The sequence below is a fragment of the Drosophila elegans genome, unplaced genomic scaffold, assembly GCF_018152505.1.
Source record: "Drosophila elegans isolate 14027-0461.03 unplaced genomic scaffold, ASM1815250v1 contig_468, whole genome shotgun sequence".
Lineage (NCBI taxonomy): Eukaryota > Metazoa > Arthropoda > Insecta > Diptera > Drosophilidae > Drosophila > Drosophila elegans.
This window is the reverse complement of record NW_024545855.1, coordinates 296,007-316,609: the sequence shown is the minus strand read 5'-3', so window position 1 is coordinate 316,609 and position 20,603 is coordinate 296,007. Positions and strand designations below refer to the sequence as shown.

Genomic DNA, 20,603 nt, shown 5'->3' with positions numbered 1-20,603 from the left:
CAAATTTTGCAAACTTAATGAATTTTTAATGCACTTGCTGCTGCTGCTGCTGTTGCTGTTGCTGCTGTTGCCTTTTTTTGGGGGTCAAAAGGGGGCAGAGATTGCAATGTCTGGGGCGTGGTTAAATGAAGGGCAACCGCTTCCTTTTTAATGAACAAAACTTTTCGGCCAAATAAAAGGCAACTACGCTACGATGGGTGGCAACTTTGAAAAGTGCAAGGAAAAATACTTTATTTTTCATGTGGCCAGGACACAAAGCAAGGATTAGCCAAAAGCTTTGGCCAGCAAACCAAACAAAAGCAACGCAAAGAAAACAACACAGCGCCCAGAAAAATAATGGAAAACTTCAAGTGCATATTTGAATATTTTCGGGGGTGTGTGTGTGTGTGTATGTTAAAATATTTGAAAAGTTTTTAATTAACCAAACGAATGAGTGTGAGTGGGGCAAGCATGCACGGCTGAGTGTTTGTCCATAGTAAATTCCTTGGGGCCTGCGGCTAATTGGCTGTGGGCGCATTAATTGGAAATTTGCCAGGACAAACTTTGGCCCAAAAAAGCATTGTAAATATTTATCAATCTTCCCCCTCCCTCTCCGAATTCCTTCGCCCACAGGCACCCAAGCGCTAGTTCGTCCTGGCAGTCCGCACAGCTCGATTTCGGCCGAGGATCGCACCTCGATGGCCAGCTGCATCTGCAAGGCCAAGGCCCTTGTGGATAGTTTGCCCAATCCCTACGACAAGGAGGCACTCAAATTCAAGGTGAGTTGGTGAAACGTCTAGGGTCCTCTGAACACTTAATTGCTTACAGGAATAAAAGTCTCTAGCAATTTTCAAAACTATTTTTTTTCATTGATATACAAATTAAACATTAAATAAAATTGCTTTCCTTTAACTATTTACATAATTAAATTAAATATATAAAATCATATTGATAAATACACTGAATTTTTTTAATATTTAATAGCACTATATTTAATGCTATAAATCTATTTTGAAAATATTAAAAACATTGTAGTATTTCCATATTAATATTTAATTGTTGGACTTAGGCACTAAGTTTTATTTTTACCAGTGTTCTAATCTAAAATATTTTCAAAAATCTTGTTTAAATTAGCTTTAAAATATGTGTTTTTTTTTGTTGGCTATTAAGAAGCTTTCTTAACTACTGAAAAGGATTTCTCGAAGCATGCTAATCTAATAATTTTGTGCTCGCATCTGCAGAAGGGCGAGCTTATTGATGTGCTGTCGATGAATGCCTCGGGCATTTGGAAGGGACGATGCCACGGCCGCGTGGGCCACTTCAAGTTCATCAACGTGGAGGTGCTGCCGGAGCAGCGCATGAAGAACTCCAGCAGCAAGACGCTGGCCCCCGGCTCCCGTTTGGCTAATCCAATGATCGGCAATGGCAACGGCAGCAGCAGCCACAATGGGGGACCCTGCTCCGTGGAGGACCTGCTGATTCGCATCGGACTCAAGGAGTACACCTCCGTGTTCGTGCTCAACGGGTAAGTGGTGTAGATGAAACAAATTTACCAACAATATTTTTTGTTGGATTGTTTCACCTATCGTTCCATTTGCAGCTACGAGGACCTCGAACTCTTCAAGGAGCTGGAACCCGCCGACCTGGACTACCTGGGCATTCTCAATCAGGAGCACCGTGCCAAGCTGCTGACGGCTGTGCAGCTGCTGCATGACATTGAATGTAAGTTTAGCTACCAAAAGGTCCTTTTTAAATCCCTAAAAAAAGGGCTATATTTATGCAACGATTGCATTTCAGTAAGGCGAACGCATGAAACTTGTATGCTAAATAATGTGTGCTTGGATTTTGATTTTATGATTATTTGTTATTACAAACCGTAAAAAAAAAAATTAGAATCAAATTCGTTTTATCTAAGGCTTTGAACATAGACTTTAAACCTTTAAGTATATTTTTAAAATGGGTACAATACTAATACCTTTAATAAAGATCAGCATTTAGTTTTAATAAAATATCAAATTTAACAAATCGTAAGCAACTACACTCAAATTCGATTTATCTTAGGTTTTGAAGAATAATTGTATAAATAAATATTTTAATATAATTAAATAATCAAATTTAATTTAAGACTTTTCTTAGTTAATTCTAACACTAATTTTGTTTAGTTTTTGAGCATTGACTTTAAACCTTAAAACATATATTTAACCTGGTTAATAGACTGATTGCTTCACGACAAGTCAATATTGCGTATATAGCCTTAAAAACAAAGTTCAAATTAACGCCACCTTTTAGGGAATTGTGAAATTCATAATTTTAAATCTTAACTTTATTGGGCAATCTAAAATACATTGTATTTTTTATCGGCTCTTCGAGGGCCTATAAAGAGAATGCTGATAAGTTGATTGTGGCCATAAGTGCGGTATTATAAGATAGTTTAAAATACTTGTTCTTGCGTTCGCCCTTCGGTTTGAGTCATTGCTTAAGTAAACCAACTGTTGATAAAGCCTAACCTAACCCACTCTCACCTCGTACTAAAAACACCCCACTCTAACACACACCCACGCATACTCACAGCTACAAATTTCGCCCGCACAGGCTCCGATGTGGACATAGCCGGCTCCAGCTCGGAAAATGATGAGGCGCGGTTGAACAACATCAACATAAAGCATGGGGCCTCGCCCTTTGGCCGTCGGCACTTTCCCCGCGACTCAGGCTGCTACGAGGGATCGCCGCTGCCCAGTTCGCAGACACCCACACAGGCGGTGAATTCGACGGACGAATCGAACAGTCTGGACGATGTGGTGACCAAGTGCTCCAGCGAGATAATGAAGCGTGTGGAGAGCGCCCGCCGCTGCAAGGATAATCCGTTCAAGGCCACTCTCCCGGGTGGCGGTCGCCTGGGGAAGAAGTCCTTTCTCGGCGGCAACGGCCTTATGGCGGACGATACGCTCACGCGTGGCGGGCTTAGCGAGAAGTCGAGCGATTCGGGGGTCAGCAGCAGTTCGCTATCGTCGGGTCCGCTGAAGAGCAGCACTTAACATTTGCCCACCATACTGGCCCACGAGCTGCTGCTGGGCGTGGGCTCTGGCTCTGGCTCCGGCTCAGGCATGGGCATGGGCCTTGGTCTTGGTCTTGGTTTGAGCCATGCACCCTGCACTGGCACCCTGACGCCGCACCACGGCCTGGCCACGGCCACCTCGCCCACCGCCCATTCGGCGCCGCTGGGCAACATCTGCAACACGCTGCCACATGCCCCGAGCTCGGGCCTGTCTAGCAATCTGCCACTGAACCGAAACCTGGTGATGCTGCGCAATCACCTGCGCAAGAATACGAGCAGTAGTGGTGGCCTGTCAGGAAATGGAGGCGGCGGCGGCGGCGGTGGCGGCTCAGGAGCATCCGGTGTGGGAGTGCAGCTGCTGCAGGATCAGGACGACCGGCTGGAGGATCAATAACCCATTTACTACATCAAGTTCTTAGTTTAGTCTCCCTTTGAGTTAAGTGTATTTCAATTGCTGTGATTCGATAGTGAAAACAAAAGGCCAACATGCGTCTTTCAGTTCAAATGTATAGTATGTATAGAGAGAGATAGACAGACAGTTAGGGAAAGAGAACGGTATAGTGGGGAATGTGTGCTTAGGGAGAAATAGAGAGAGAGTTAGTCAGAGTCAGTCAATCCTTCCTCCGATAATGTTGGCATTTACACAAAAATATATAACACTTATATATATATATATATATATATATATATACATAAATACAGACTTATAAACATACACATCTGCAGAAAAAAGAAAGAGAAATTTTATATAAAAATTAGAAACGTAACAAAATAGATATTTTGACTATTTTTAGTTAGCCTCAAGCTGTGTATTGAATGAGACTTGTTTATTTGCCATTTGTTTACTGTTTAATTGCTTTGTGTATGCATATTTCTCAACGTGATATTGTGAAACGTCCAACTTGAATTGCATTTTACATAGATTCATTTCCAACGTTTTAATAACAGACACACACTCACACAACCAGAAGTTGATTCCTATTTTAAGGCACACTAATCTGAGTGCAAGCAATAGACCAATTCAATTTTAACAACCAAACGAAATAAAATGTTTATACACGAAAAAATATACAAACATAAGAAGAAGTTTAAGAAGAACAGAACACCAACTGCCATTCGAAACTAATTTTAATTTGTTAAACTCGTATAAGGACAATGTAAATGTAAAGGAAACGAAGAATGCATCGTGCAAATCCGTCAGAAACTTGTAAAAATGAATGCCGAAAATTGCCAAAATCGAGCAAAGAAAAAGTAATGTACGCTAAGCAATATTTTCAAATCGTAGAGCGACTCGTGTCCGGATCGTGTGTACATATATAGGATTGCGATCCAGGTAAGATTTATTATGCCACTTATAGAAGATAACAAAACGTATCCACTATGAGCGATTTAGCGATAATCAAAAGCAGACAATGAAATTAGTCAGGCAGCACAAATGTTTTTAATCAGTTTCCATCAATTAGTTAAATAAATGAACGAATATTTATCACGGCACACGAACTACGAATAACATATTAAAATTTAAACTGATTAAATTACATATTAAAGTATAGCATAACTAAGCGTAGAGCATATGATTCTAATATAGCAATTGACTAAATGTAAATTAGTTTATTTGAAGAACGCTTTGACTTCTACTCAGAACGTAATTAAACCTGAACATATTTTGTGAACATAAGATATCGACATTCGTATTGTAACGCAATTAACTCTAATCGCAAATAAATTAAATCAAATTTAAACAACAAACAAATCGCACGTGTTACAGCCAGACGAAGAAAAGGGTTAAAGACAGATAATATATAACGAGTGGGTCGCATCGGATGAGGAATACTGGATTATAGGCATTTTTTTAAATTTAACTATCCAAACTACATTTAAGTGTTTCAACTGTAAATTGTAACAAAGTCAACAAAAAGAATATTTATATATTTAAAGACGAAACGAGAAGCAGACACAAAACGAACACAACCACACAGCATGTGCTAGCATTTTCTAATTATCACTGTAAAATGATGTAATTTAAAGACAGAATATATAAGCAATATTAAAGTTTAACCTTCCAAGGAGCCACAAAATTGATCATTAAGTCAACACATTACAATTGCTAAACAAAAAACCAGTAAAAATTCCAATACACAAAGTAAAAAAAAAGGAGAGCGCAAACTAAAGTATTCAGAGTTCAGTAAATTTTAGAAGAAATTTTCAAAGAAACCAAAACAAAGTGGAAAACGATGATTCATGTTTATGCATAAATCAAAGTAAAATTCTTTAAATAAAAATGAACATATCTAAAAAGTAAATAATGTTGGAAATTTGTTATTATTGGGATTAGGGGAAATATTTATTGCTTTTAAAATGTTATTTCAAGGGCTTGCAAGTATAGTAAGTATATATCTAGTTATTATGGTCATTACCTTTCATTGACTCTTATTGGCATTGACTTTCCCATACCCTTGGCTCTGCCCTCACTTATTTTTCGATGGGTTGAGCTCTACTTAAGGCCCCCATTTCGCTTTTGATCGGGCAAAAGAGACCGCCTCAATGGCTTTCAAAAACAATTCGGACGAAACTTTTAGTTCCCGGCAATTGGAAGCTGCCGAGTGACCTCGCCACCTCAAGTGATTCACCCAAGCCCAACTTATGATTACTGAAATGTAAACGATCTCCGAACCAGGAACCCTTGAATCTCTGACGCGCTCTAATGGCCGCAGCGACTTGGTGTCGGTGACAGTCAATAGATTAGCACAACGCCGACGTAGTCTGCTTTGATTTAATTTACAAATCTACTCCTTATCCCAGGTCTATACGATCTGATGATGGTGGCGATGATGATGATCATGATGTTTATTCATAGAGTGACAGTCGTCGCTGGCTTAGTTTTTACAACGTCTAGTCCCCCGACGACGACCGGGTACTGAATTTGCGCTTAAGTGCTTTAGTAAATTGTTAAATTGCTTTTGTCTTTCGCGCGGCCAGTATATGAAAATATGAAAATTGATATTATTGCATTTGCACAAGTCGAGCCAAGTGGACTTCTATCTCATTGCCATCAACGTGTGTTCTCGGCTTGGTTTTCAGTCGCAATCCCACTCACAGTCGGCAGTCAAATGCGGCAGTAGCTCGAGCAGAGCTACAAGATAATCGTGTATTTTTAATCTGATAATCAAATAGAAGCCACAGCAAATAAAGTGTAAAATACGAATTTTAGATAAAATTCTAGCGAAGTGCAAGTGCAGTGGGTGTTGTCAAATATGGCCGTATTCTTAACCTAGGATTAGTCTTGTGTCTTTGCTTTGTCTAGTCCCCCAAAATATCTCTCTATCCCTAACCCCAAGACGAATGCAATCGTCTCCGTCTGGCTATCTTATCTGTTGAGAGGCTTACGTGCTCGCTGAGCTACTGGCTTATGGCCTCTATAAAGATGAAATTGCATATGCAATCGCCGGTTGGCCCCATATCAATCAAAAGAGTTTCTTTTATGTAACTGACACAACAATCGAAATGTAAACAATTTTATGACTACTTCTTACACTCTACTATATACAATTCCGGTTTCATTAATAGGCAATTAACTGTTTGTATTTGCTGTCCCCCCGTATTTGCTGTCCCCCCGATTAGCATGATGACCCACCGTGCCCTTATCAGCGGCTGTGGAGAAAGGTGATTAGATTCGTGAGCCCCGTGGAAAAACATAACCTGCTCAACGGGGCAATCATCGCTTTCAGTCAGAATTTGGACAGGTTCACAGTGCCCGCTGCCTGGCTCTGGCAATGGTTACATACATTTGTGTATATCAGATAGACATTCTGTTATCAGTAATTCGTTTTATAATGCCCGTCTTGGCCTGATAAGTCGCACCACAGCCGTTGGGGCACTCAGAAAAGCACCGCCGTGTGTTGGCCACAGTTGATGAGCTCTCGCAGGCGCCAAAGTCAAAAGTTTCACCGTTCCGCGGCGGGATGTGAAAAGTGTGGTCTAGCTGCCAAAATCCGTTTACATTTTCAAATATCCCTTAGATTGGGATGAAGGCTTAAGAATAAAAACCAAAAATCTAAAACTATATTACCCAAAATATCTGTTCAAAGTGTAAGAAAAATATTATTCAAAACTTAAACTACCTGTGATTACAATTAAAAGTTAAGGTAAGTGAAAAGTTGCCATATTGTATTTTATATTATTTTTATTTCACGAAAACCTATAGAGAACGAAACATTTTAAAATTGGAAACAAAACATTTTGGGTTCCAAATGGGATCCAAATATTTTAAAAAGTAAAACGCTTCATTAGAAAAACGCTTCATTTAAAATGCCAATTTTTTTCTGTGTAGCTTGATCTAAAATCAGGTCTTTTATTAGAATAAGCATGGATAATTTCACAAAGTAAACATATGCTATTTGTTAATAAAGTGATAAGTGAAGAATGTGTATTGTTAGAATCTCGCACACGTTTGCTTTATAATACCTTTGGTAAAGAGATACATCTTTATTATCAAAGGAATAAATAAATAAAAATGGATGGATAGCTCACAAGTAAAATCTTCACCGACAAAGCAAACATTATAGAGTAAATAAATTATAGCCACAAGCTTAAAGCATCTTTTAATCATAAATGGTTTTATATCTTCCAATCCAACAAATCATATAATTTTCAGACAGTTTGGAGATATAACCCAGTATGTTTTTTATATTCCTAATTAAAAGATTTTAACAACCGATCGGCGCCAACTGTCTGAATAGGAACTCCCAACAATCTGCCAAAGCTAATTGCCTCGCAATCTCCCCATCTTTGGCCCAGATGCCATAAAGATTACTGTTCTTATCGGGCCCTACGACTGACTGGGGACTAAGACACAGCCACTTGGCACACTGGTAGTGCAAAATGAGAGACAAGAAGGAACAGGCGAACAGCCGCAAGGCCTCCCAAGTCTCGGGACACTTTTCCCAGATGGACGTGGACGATTCTGAGTTTAATGATCCCTTCCAGACTTTGATGGAGAAGGCTGGCAACCATGGTCGCTATCAAACGCTTTATAATTTCGTATTTGTCGGCGGTTTAGCCTTTTGCGGGGCTATGATCTACATGAACATCATTTTGGCCCTCAACATACCCGATCATTGGTGCACGGTGCCGGGAAGAGAGAATACAAACTTTACTATAGAGGAGTGGCGCGACATCACGCTGCCCAAGTAAGTTGGTGATCCCTTAACCAAATTCAATGAACCGAATATTAATTTGTAATAGACAGACCGATAACCGAGACCGGGAGACGTTCAGCAATTGCCTAATGTTCCAACAAAACTTCTCAGAGATTACGGACTGGTCAACTTGGAGTACCAGCAATCGAACAAACAAAACAGAAAGTGAGTATTATTCTACTATATTCTACTATATATGTAGGTGTTTGTTTGGGAATAGCTTCTTTAAAAAAGAAATCCATATTTTATAGAAATATATTTATACAATTAATTTTAAACAGCATCCCTATTAGCTTGTTTTTAAATTTCATATCTCAGTATTTAATTTACTAAATTCATAAATTTAAATTGAAGCTCAGTAATTAAAATTGTCAGTACTAAATACAACAAATTCTTAAACTTTAATTGAAACTCAGTAAAGAAATATCTCACAACTAAATGTTCCAAATTCTTTAGATTTTATATAACTTAACTTTTCTTTTCTGTTAACTAAAGTCAACATGTTTTTGAACAAGTTTAAGCTCGAAATAAAGTAATCCAATTAAAAACGTAAGAGCGTCATACCTGCTTAATTTATGTGCCTCTTTTATTTGCCTTATAAGCATTTATTTAACTTAACTTTCTGTTAAACCTCATCAAGTACTGGGCTTTATTGCCAAATATTTATCGAGCTACCCATCATTTCCATCAAACAACTTTGGAGAGAAGGTAAATACATACGTTTGCCGGATTAGTGGTAAAATTACTTGGCCTCCTCCTCCTCCACCTTCTGATGTCTTATAAATATTTGCAACTTTGCACTCGAATGCATTTTACGACCGCGCTCCCCGTTCGTTTAACGTTTTTTGTTTTTTGTTTTTTTTTTTTTTTTTGTATTTAGCCTGCCAGAATGGCTGGAGCTACGACAAGACCTGGTACGAGAGCACCATCCCCACGGACCACAACTGGGTGTGCGCCAAGGATTTGTTCGTGACAAATGTGTTCGTGGTGGGTCGTGTGACAGAGGTGGCCGGTTCATTTATATTGGGACAAATGGGCGACTCGTAAGTAGCACGGCCACCTAACTAAGTTATGGCAGCGGCGGTAATTGAATTTGTCCACTTGGCCGGCAGTTACGGTCGCAGGCTCGTGTACTACATCAGCGTGGTGTTCTGCTCCCTGGGACGCATCGGGTCCGTCATGTGCACCAGCTCGTACACGTGGTTCCTCATCATGTCCGGCATCGTCGGCCTCACAGTCAACAGCCTCTTTCAATCGCCCCAAATTATCGGCATGGAGATCTCGCGGGAGTAAGTTTTTCTTTGTCCCAAAACTTTTCGTTCAACTTTTATTGCTCACCCACTCCACCGAAAATTGTGTCCAGGGAGGACCGCAGTCGCATCGCCTTCTTCCAGAGCTGCGGCTGGTCCATCGGCACCACATTGATGCCCCTGCTCTACTGGTGGCTGCGCCACTGGGACTCCTTCATGTGGCTCACCTCGGTGCCCACGGCAATGGTCCTGCTCTTCTCCAAGTAAGTCACGTGGCCCAAGCCCACCCAAATCTAATCAACTACTACGTTTCCGTCGTGACATTAATTACTTATTAAGTTCTTCGATTCCCCTCATTATGAAGTAATTTATCGTATTTCAATCAATTTTTAGTTTTTAAAATAAAAATGTTAGAACTGTATTCTAAGAAAATTAAAATATTCGCATTTGAAAGAAAATTTAAGAAACAACCTTGTTCATTTCCTGGAGATAATCCATTAAACTATGTATATTGTGAATAATCTTAACTTTAAGTTCATATTTTTAATCCCTGAATGGAAATGCATCAAAGCTCGATCTGAAACTTAATTAATTCTTTAATCATTGCTCAAATCCTTTTTTAACCTCTTAAATAATCTTAAATTTCCCAACCAGATACGTAATCGAATCGCCCCGATGGTTGATTAGCAAACAGCGTTTCCGCGAGGCCATTGTCCAACTGCAGAAGATAGCCAAAATTAACGGCCATCGCTTTGACATGACCGAGAAGGAATTGGCCGAGATCTACAGTCGCGACAAGCAGGAGGTCACCTACGGCATCGCATCGCTCTTTGCTGGCTGGCGGCTGGCCCGCAACACCATCATCATGGGCTCCAGTTGGTGAGAAACGTCGATAAACTTAGAGAAAAAGTTTTCGTTTAGAGACAAATTTAGGACATGTTATATATTTTCTTGATTCTTTATTATTTATTTGGTGTTTCCCAATACCAAATAATTTTTTTTTTTCAAATTTAGCAAATTTCAAATATAAAATCAAAAATATTGCAATAATTTTTGTTCCACTGCACTGAGAATTTCACACCGAAAGCAATTTGCATGCCTAACTGGCGATTCACTCCGCTTGCAGGTGCGTAGTGGCCGTCTCCTATTTCACGCTGGTGCTCTTCAGCTCCCGCATGGCGGGCAATCCGTTCCTCAACTTTTTGTACCAGAGCATCGTGGAGATTCCCGCCTACATTGTGGGTCGTTATATGGGTGAGTGTTTGGTATTGGCTGTTGGGTGCTGGGTGTTAGTGCTGCGAGGCGTGACGCCGCGCTGATTGCAGCAGTCCATCACAGGTCCATTGTGAATTCTGGTTGCCACTTTCCTTTGCAGGCGATACGTATGGCAGACGCCTCACCAACTCGATATCGTTCCTCGTTTGCTTCGTCTCCTGCTTGCCCATCATTGTGTACGCGAAGGACGAGCGGTACGAGAACCTCATGATCTACGTGGCCACCTTCATTAAGTTCCTGAACGCCCTCACCTTCTTCACGGTGAACCTGCAGTGCCTGGAGATCTATCCCACGTGCATGCGGCAGACGGGGGTGGCTCTAGGCACCATCCTGGCCAACGCCATCGGAGTGCTGGCCCCGTACCTGGTCTACCTGGGCACCAACGTGGACATCCGGGCGCCGTACTACATCCTGGGCGTCCTCTTCCTGCTGGGCGGCATCGGGGCGCTCTTCCTGCCGGAGACGCTACACAAGAAGCTGCCGGACACAATGGAGGAGGCGGAACACTTTGGACGACACGATGTAAGTTCGAAAGTGTCCTGTTTTTTATTTGTTTCGATATCGCGAGATAGTGACAAAAATAACAACCGCTCACTTAATGAATCTTCTTGTAAATTAAAACAAAACGTATAACTTAATATTTAAACGACGCCTAATACAAATTCCTAATTCCTAACAAATCGTTATTACTCATTATTACTGTTTTTATAAATTCGCTATAATTGCAATTCTACCTTCCTAACAAAACGACTTAATAAATTTAAAACGGTTACACAGAAAAACAAATCTGAAATGAAATATAGCTCGCTTACATAATATAAGTATCAATTTGATTTGTTAAAATAGTGAAAGAAAGTGAAACATTTGATTTTTGTTAATACCAATTTTACGTTATTAAATGATAAAAATTATTTGTTTGGTGACCTGTAAATAACCAATTAATACTTGCAACGTTATTTTTCTGTGTAACTAAAAATAATAATTTAATAAATCTTTTTGCTAATCATCAGATTAATAATTTTAAATTCAAATAATTTATAGGAATCAAAAACGTGCGCATTATTACAAAACAGTTTCATATCCCTACAAGCTAAAAGTTCAGACACGCGTATTAAATGTACCTAAAATCGGGAAATTCAAATTCAAAAATCTCGCTAGCAAACAAGCCACTAAATATAAAAGTAGCAAGGGCGATTTCACTGCAATTACTTTCTCTTCAGTGGCAAGAGAGTTTGGCAACCGCTTCTTCCGCTTCATGAGCAATGAGCCACGACGATGGAGTTCTGCTGGCACATCTAATTTATAATCTAAATTATGCAAAGCAGCCGTAGCCTAATTTCATTTTTCACAAATTTAATTTACAGAAATTCTTCAGTCTGCCGAAACCGCCGCCGGCGGCGGAGAAGGACGACAGCCTGGCATCCCATCCGGAGTTGGCCAGGCTCAGACGCTCGGAGACGACTCCCTAAATCCCCCGAAATCCCGGAATACCTGAAACCTGAATCCTGAATCCTCGAGACCGAAACCGAGACCGAGACCGGCGAACTCCTTCGAACGCCTCGACGGCTATCGATTCCATTCCCGTTCGCCATTCCCGTTCTCCTTGTGATGTTACGTTAAGTTTTTGGCCCCAAGTATTGCGAATAAAGTATTGTTATGTAGGCAGCCGTAATACGACCAGCATAAATCACAAATCACCCAACGCGCCACACCATCGGCGCACAAAGAAATCGCGGCAATGAGTTTATCAGCGCATCTGTCAGAAATTTACAAATTACCTGGGGTGGCTAATGCTGTGGCTAATTTAATAAATGGTGCGCCACCAGCACACATGGCGTATGCGTAATGCCTGGCAGGCGCCTGATTTATGCAAGTTATGTATCAATTTTTATCACCAGTTGCAGGAATTGAGCCCTTGTCTTCGTCTGTCTCCTTCTGGCTGGAAGTTGGCCAAGTGCTAAACTGTAAGCAGCCACTAACACCAAAACCAACTGACAGCGGAAACGGGAAATACAATGTATTTGAATGAACAGAAATGGCAAGACGAAGTTGCAATACACTACCAAATCGTAAACTGGAATGGTTAATATTAATATAATGTAAAGGGGTTACATCATTAAAATTTCAAGAAAATCGACCGAAAACTTCAAACCAAAATTTAAATGCAGATTTTCAGAGCTCAAGAAAATCTTTGTAATTTTAAGAAAATCGATAGCAAATTACAGTTCCAACACTTAAACGCATATTTTTAGAACATATTAATATAGAGAGAAGTTGTTCATTAAGTAAGATTCGATTATGAAGGATAGGCCAGTATGTAAGAGGTTTAGTTTAAATCTCTTCACATTTTCACAGCTTTTCGCAGTTCGGCAAAGTAAACCTGCCTCACAAGGACGATGTAACCCTCCTTGAACTAATCTTCTTGGCAGGGTAAAAAGTTTTACTCGTACGGCTTGCCAGTAACAGGACGTGCAACTTTTGTGCGCAAAGGTGTTTCGTTTTTCAAGTTATTTATTATGATTTATTTGCCAATGTGGCGCGCTGATGTGGCAACGTCTCAGACGGAGACTGAATCTTGGTCTTGGCCGGGGTAAGAGGTAGCTACTCCCACTACCAACTACCAACTCCTTCTGGCATGACTGCAGTGGCGATAAGTAAATTGTTTATCCTACTTGTGAGTTATGTGCTGCGACGGCCAGCCAGCAAGCCAGGCCAAAAAAAAAAAGAAGGGAAGATGAGGAGCAGGACCACAGGACTCCAGGAGCAGTAGCAGGAGCAGGAACAGCCATTCAGTTTGATGATCATGTTGATGTTGGCCCCTAGGTTGGACCTCGAACTGGAGCTGGAGCTGGAGCTCCGTAATGGCCAGGGCAGCTAACATTGTTATGCTTTCATAAACAGCTGAGCGCAATTTTCTGATAAGCCAGGTCCTGTGCCTCTGTGTGTGTGTGTGTGTGTGTGCACTGGTGTTGGCTGGCTATTTGTTTCAATTTATCATAAAAGGCAACGCCGGAAGTCAGCCAAGCTGCAGTTGAATGAACGATGGAGGCGAAGCGGCGAGGTCTTGAGGCGGCTTAGCCGTAAGACGGCCAGCAAAAGTCCTTGGCAGCTGGCTGAGCGGCATTAGAAGGGATTCCCGGCCATTCCCATCGAGGAGCGGCCTTTTTAAGGACTGCATAAATACGGCTCACAATTATCGCTGTCGCCAGCCAAGGCTGCTACACTGAAGGCAAAACTATTTTATGATTGGAATTAAATAGCCTCGTAGCTTGAGAAAATTAATACAACATTTAAATTCTATCTTATAGCCTAGCCTTATAGCCCTAAATAAAGTCTGAAAGTTTAGGGAAATACAATTTAAAAATAACATTAATATAAACCTTTAACGAAAATTAAACTTTAACCAATTAGCAGTCAAGTGAAAAAGTTGTTAAAAGCTTTTAAACTCAAACTCTGTGGTTTTAAGACACAAAATTACAGTAAAATTAACCTTCGAAATCCATCTTTTATAAGGGAAACAATGAGACGCAATTAATAAAAACAGATATTGATAAATAATAAAGAGTTTCTTGTCATTTCCACACTTAAGTTTCTTACCTAATCTATGGTTTTAAGACCCAGACATCTCCAGAGTGAATCCGTTTTAAGTCCAGACTAAGAATTCTTTTTTTTTAACTGAGAAGTACTCCCCAGTGTACCCAAATTACCCCTGAGCTTCAGATTGTCCTGAGAACTGCTTCTTCTCTGGGCCAGTTCGTCCTGGCAGTAATGAAAACAAATGCCCGGCCATTTGCAGCAACAGGGACAATTAAAGAGGCAAACATTAGGAGACTGCAATGGCAGCAAAGCGAAAAGTAAATCTGGAGTGCATTGCCGCTGCAGCGACGGCAGCAAGGCTTTTACTACAAATTTTCCCGGGGTTTTTCATATTTCACGCAATTGAGAAGGAGCGCCAAACTATTTGCAATATTTCAGGCTGCCACACGAACGAAATCCAGACATGAAAAATGCAATGCTTACTTGGGCTTCCTTCAGTGGCTGAAAGTGGGCGGAAAAGTGGTCGGAAAAGTGCGGGAAAAGCGGGGGAAAAGTGGCGTAAAAGTGGGTGGGATTGGGCGCAAGAAGCGGGTGCCACAACAGTGATTGCGCTTTATTTGTGATAATAAAACACACCATCGCGCCGAGACGACGACAACAACGTTGGAAAATGTAAGGAGGAAAATTTTGGGTTGGGGGAAAGGAAAATCGAACCGCGAAATTGCAACAAACTGCGCGTGCATTGGCCTCCACCAAAAGGGGAAATGGAAAAGGGTGACTCCGGGGAAACAGAGCAGAAGTCAGGACCTTGCTGTCGGGGTAAGAATATTTAAGCTGCAACAACGTTGCAGCAGCAAATATTAAAGGAAAACACGGACGGCAGCGGGGCGCAAAAGGATTTACTGCATATTTCATGTTCACAACGAACCAATTTTACGCTCTTCAAATCCTATTAGTCAATGGCCCTATGGGGATGCACCACCACCCCACCTCCAGTGGCAGAGCCACCAGCAGCACCACCACCAACAGCAGCACTACACTAAGGAAAAAATCTATTGACATGAGTTAACTGAGTTCAAAATAATGCATATATTATCAAATAATTATAATCATTATAATGATTAGTTTATGAATTCAAATGTATGTTCAAAAATTTGATCTAAAACATAATTAATATTGAAGTAAAGGCTCACAACAAAAAAATAATATAAATATATTAAATTAAATTCAGGTCCTTTAAGGAAGGACATACAATATACATAATAATGAAATCCTATTTAAGAATTATAAAAATTAACTTATTATAGTAATTACTATTATTTTATTATGATAACAGCGCAACAAGTTTACATTTCTAAGGAAAGCACCAGTGATATTTCCTTTAGTTTTTTAATAACTTTAACAACTAAAACTTAAAAATATTACTAAAGTTAACAATTTTAAAATTGTTTAGAAAAAGAGGGTAACTACAATCCCGAAGCTTTATAAATTAAATTATATTATATTTTTTAATTTCAAGAAAAATACAACATTTGACACATCAAATAAAAAGTTTTTAGAGTTTAATATAATATTATCCACTTCTGTAGCTATGACTTGTTGGAAAGTCAGTTAATAGTTATAGTTAGTTTTTAGATATTTAAAATTTATTTATTTTTTATATATTGTTTTATTTCTCTGTGCAGCCGACAGGAGCTTCAAGCAGGACTTTCAGCCAAGGCAGCTGTTTTGGCAAAGGGTTGAGAGCCAGCTGGGTGTGTGGAGTGGGCGGTGCAGGGTGATTGGTGATGCCTCGGCTCAGATACAGCGATTTACTGGCACACACGCTCGGCTATACGTATCTATAGATATATCCTTATGTACGTAGTGTACTATATATATAAGTAAGACTTTGGCCTGGGTCAGCTTAGTGTATATGGCATTTCCGCACGATTATGCATGTGAGTGGCGGTGTGGTGCTCGCCAGCAGGTTGGGATGCTGCGATGCTGGGATGTTGGGATACTGGGATACTGGGATGTTGGGCGGGGATAAGCCCAGTGGACAGCCCGCAAATGCCCGCCTGGAAACGGCTCTCATCAATCTAGTTACTTCAAGAGCATGAATTATGAAAAACGTGCAAAATGCAAACGGAAATTAAAATTTATAAAAAAGAGCGGGGCAAGAAAATGTGGTTTGGGGGATTGAGAGCTTCCACTCGGTTAGACAAATGCGCTTTCACAGGATAGGAGGGGGACTTGCCCCAGCCCCATCACACGGAAATCAAAGAATACACTAGCTGTTGGCCAAAAATAACAAATGAAAAAAGCCAGAGCCAGGAGCTAGGGAGCTAGGGAAATATGTTTGGGAAAATTAAACATATTATACCAGACTCCGCTCGGTTTTCATTCTGCACGGCGGCAGCTGTTGGAAAAACAAACCTCAACTTTGGCCGCATACAACATTTTTGTCAGGGTCCTGCTGCTGCTGATGCTGCTGCTGCTGCTGTCCTTTATTAATTTAACGGGCAATGGCAGTGATGCGATTCGACTTTGACTACAACTTGAACTATAGTACAACGGAGGGGCAGGAGCAGCGACGGAATTCAACAAGCCATAAAACATATGAGGCAGCCGAGTCGCATGCATTTTTCATGAGCCTCTGGCTTTTGTGCCCATCACAATCATCGGACCAGGACCAGGCCCGAAAAGTCCCGACTTCCATCCTCCTGGCGATGCCAACAATCATCATCGGCACTCATTCCCATCCGCTCCAGCGGAGTCAGCTGGAGGACTTCTGCTTCTGCTCCTGCTTCTGCTCCTGCTCCCGACTTCTCCACTCTTGGCTACACTTGAACTTACAATGACACGTTCGAAGTTCGAATAATGTGGGAATGGCGGAATGAGAGGATACGAGGGGCTGTTCCTGCATATTTGTTTGGGAATATTCGAGTAGGAACCTGCCAGCGCTTTTCCTTCTTTGTTGTTTTTACCTCTTGCAACTCTTTACCCGTAGTTTTCACACAAATTGCTTTCATTTGTTTTAATAGGATATTGAAGGATCTACAAACTTTGAACCCAGATTTGTGCTGTGAGAATATATGTATAAAATAAAAACAAATAATTGCAAAGTTCATAAGGCAAAGAAATAAATATGGTTTATAAAAATGGAGAAAATAAATTGCAATTTGTTACAATGATTTCGATACCATTTCTATCATAAATTATATTATTTGATACCAGTTAGCCCTAACTTTCTTAATAATGAAATCAAATCCGCTCTTCATTATCTCTAGAATTGAATTATCTTTATGGATCTTTTGTGGCAAAAATAAAAGAGTAGGTTCACATTATCATTAAATAATTTACCATCTTATGTGTCTCGTACTCAGACACCAATAAGAACTGTTTAAAGTTTCCGTGCTTTACAACTCGCTGATATATTCAACCACTATTTGTAACCCCTAAGACTTACTCTGCTTCCTGTGATTTGCCCACCAGGAGCAGGGAAAGGTTTAGAGCAATCTCAGCTTGCAGGAAGCGTCAGAGCAATCATCAATCATCCGCCAGGGGCAACTTGGAGATACGCATGAGCGACATTGATGGAAGCCAACACCTGCATTTTACCTACCCACCATATTTACCATTTGGTCCCTTTTCCGGATAGAAATGTCCCTGTATAAAAAGTGTAATAAACAAAATAAAACGGCTTCTCCATCTAAGGACCCATATCCTCGTTCACATTTGCGATATTTGTCTACAAATAAATGTATATTTGCAAACAAGGCAACTGATCAGCATAAGTCACAAAGCCCAGAGCCTCTCAAACTGGGGGCACCACTCAGATTCCATTGTTTGTTCCCGCTACCCAAAAGTATGCAACATCTTGTTGCTATCAAATAAGGAAAGTTTAGTGAAGCTATTTTCTATATATTAAATTATATTTAATTCAATTAAACTAACAAATTGTTACTAAATTGTTATTAAGTGTTATTTTAATATTTTGACATTGCCTTTTTTGAATGTTGATTTAAATTAAGTACAAAAACCAATCAATCTTGTTACTACTAACAGCACTTAAGACCACCCATCGAAACTCCATTTTGCTGTACATTTCGGAAAAACTCTTTATTTCTATGTGAACTGAACTTTAAAAATATTTGATTGTTTCATATAACGTATGCAAATTTTTGCTACTCGCTTTTTGCGAGTCATTTGCCAATTTCTGATTACAATTGCAAAACATTCGGGGCATACGCTCGCTAAATATTTGTTTTAAACATTGTATATTCTAGGGGTGTATACATATATCTATACAAATGTGTGTAAATATATTCACTATGTTTATGTGGGTAATTCTGACACGCTTTCACGCGTGCTCTATTTTCATAAATATTATTTATTTATTTATTTGGGCAATCAATTTTCGTATTTTTTGTCGTTTTATGGAACCATTTGCATTTGAAATGCTTTGGCATTCTGCTTAAACACTTACGTATGTAAATTGAAATTTGTCGATGGCCGCTGACCATCAACTTTTATTGTAAATATTCGTATGCGGCTAAATGTAGCTATATGTATATTAGCTGATGTATATTTGTGAGTGGACCATGGGCCATCAATATCCATAATAAATTAATAAATATATGTATCCGTAAGCCTAATTGCCGACAGCCCGGATTGGAATCAGCTTCAGCTTCGGCTCCTCTCCTGTTTATTGTGATTTGTAACGCTCGACTGGCCACTTGGCCATGTAAACGTAAATGCTGTCGTCTGCTTGATTTGGCAGCGGGGAGTCCCGAAATGGGTCAACAAGTTGCCCATTGATTTATGGCCCACTCTGGCAGTCCTAATTTAAATTATGATTGGGCTTACGCATAAATTAATTGACCTGGACACTGAGCTCAGGCTGGGATCAATAACGAAATGCCTCTCGCTTGATTGGTTGTAAATATCATGGCTAGTATTATATTGTGCACTTCCCAATCAATTTTTGTTATTAAATAATTTATTATTTATTTTTTTATCCGAACTAAAGCGAGCGTGTTTTGCTCTGAATTTGACTTTGTATTTTACAGTTTACGCTTTAATTGCTGTCACTGGTCTATTTCTGCCGATTGCTCCCTTTGTTTTGGCCATTTAACTGGCCCTGTGCTGCTGTATTTGTATCTGTATCTGTATTTGTATCTATATATGTATATGCCTATGTATTGGTAGTTAAGCAATTATATATATATTAAACTGGCGCACAATTTTACACTTGACTGCCCGCTCAGAGTTTGTTGCTTTGTTTTCACTTTGCCTATATTTAATTTCACCTTTTTTCACTGTTTGCATTTTGTTTGTTTGTTTGTCTATACTATTTTCACTATTGCTGGTTGCTGGTTGGTTGGCTGGCGGACTCTCTGCTGTACTGCATTTAATTAAATTTAAATAAAATTATCATCGAGGCCTGGCCGGGTTAATTGCACGTTAACACACGCTAGAACAGAATCGAATAAAAAAATGAAATATTAAATGGCTGCCATGGCAGCCGGAAAATTTCGCCGAAAGTGGCATGGTATTTTGGCATTGGGACGAAGTGCTTAAGCTAATTGCAGTTTTCAGCGACAGGCGACTGACGGAACCGGAAACGGGCCTCCAAATGGCTGCAGATCCCTTGGCAAACGCACTCACGTAGCCGCTAAATGTTTCAATTTTCTGGCAGCTCAACGCAATGCCGCAGACATTTAATAATAAACGCAGCTGCAGCATTTTCCCGGATGTCTCCATGTTTTTTCGGGGTGTTGCTGCTAAGTGGGAGTGGCTTGAAATTGGTGGAATGACAAAGACAACCGCGAGCAAATGGCCATCGACCATTTTGGTGCCTTTCGGCCAGAGAGCAAACAAAATTAAAAACGAATTTCAAATGCCTTTGCCTGGCTCAAAAATGCAAATGGCATTCTCTGTCTAAAAAATAGTGATGGGAAGTTTACTATTTACCTTATAAAAGGTAGAGAGGTGCTTTTGAAAAAAAAAGTTCTAGATACGACTAAATTTAAGAAAATACGTTTTTATAAGTTTTTGTTATTATGATAAATAGTGCAATTCGCATTCTCTGGGAAGTTTACTATTTTTAAGGTACCTTTTAAGATGCTTTAGGTATAAAAAGCTAAGGTTCGAAAAATAGTAAAAAACCTAATGTATACACGTTTTTTAAATGTTTTAAAATAGTTACTAACGCCAATAGGATAGAAGGTGTTTTAAGAAAAAAAAATTGTAAGTAAGACAAAATGTAACAAAATAAAGATATAGTACAAATTTTTTTTAATATGTTTTAAAATTGTAAATGGT

At 39.8% G+C, this 20,603-nt stretch overlaps 3 protein-coding genes across 8 annotated transcripts in view; all 3 read left to right on the top strand.

Annotated features, from left to right (window-relative positions):
* The window catches only part of LOC108148721 (sterile alpha motif domain-containing protein 5-like), a 169,847-nt gene extending 166,833 nt beyond the window's left edge, over positions 1-3,014 (top strand). For 3 of the 5 annotated variants that reach the window (XM_041709057.1, XM_041709056.1, XM_041709054.1), the window contains 4 exons: positions 613-758; positions 1,221-1,504; positions 1,580-1,701; positions 2,572-3,014. In XM_041709057.1, coding sequence (XP_041564991.1) covers positions 613-758; positions 1,221-1,504; positions 1,580-1,701; positions 2,572-3,014 — 995 coding nt within the window. Of the gene's footprint in view, positions 1-612; positions 759-1,220; positions 1,505-1,579; positions 1,702-2,550 lie in introns of all 5 variants that reach the window. The other 2 variants (XM_041709055.1, XM_041709053.1) reach the window with 1 other exon arrangement.
* Positions 3,015-3,083: 69 nt separating this feature from the next.
* LOC108148722 (homeotic protein ultrabithorax-like) lies at positions 3,084-5,340 on the top strand. The gene has a single exon (XM_017275892.2). It carries the CDS (start codon positions 3,084-3,086, stop codon positions 3,426-3,428), a length of 345 nt encoding a protein of 114 aa, XP_017131381.1. The 3' UTR covers positions 3,429-5,340.
* Positions 5,341-6,125: 785 nt separating this feature from the next.
* LOC108148921 (carcinine transporter) lies at positions 6,126-12,422 on the top strand. Of its 2 annotated transcripts, XM_017276238.2 has the most exons (11): positions 6,126-6,227; positions 7,054-7,179; positions 7,738-8,223; positions 8,279-8,397; positions 9,113-9,275; positions 9,345-9,521; positions 9,596-9,745; positions 10,137-10,361; positions 10,609-10,736; positions 10,858-11,279; positions 12,122-12,422. In XM_017276238.2, the coding sequence occupies exons 3-11, from the start codon at positions 7,916-7,918 to the stop codon at positions 12,224-12,226; spliced, it is 1,797 nt and encodes a 598-aa protein (XP_017131727.1). In that variant the 5' UTR covers positions 6,126-6,227; positions 7,054-7,179; positions 7,738-7,915; the 3' UTR covers positions 12,227-12,422. The 2 variants fall into 2 exon arrangements, with proteins under 2 accessions (XP_017131727.1, XP_017131726.1); XM_017276237.2 differs by lacking the exon at positions 6,126-6,227 and having other exon boundaries at positions 6,717-7,179.
* Positions 12,423-20,603: the final 8,181 nt, after the last annotated feature.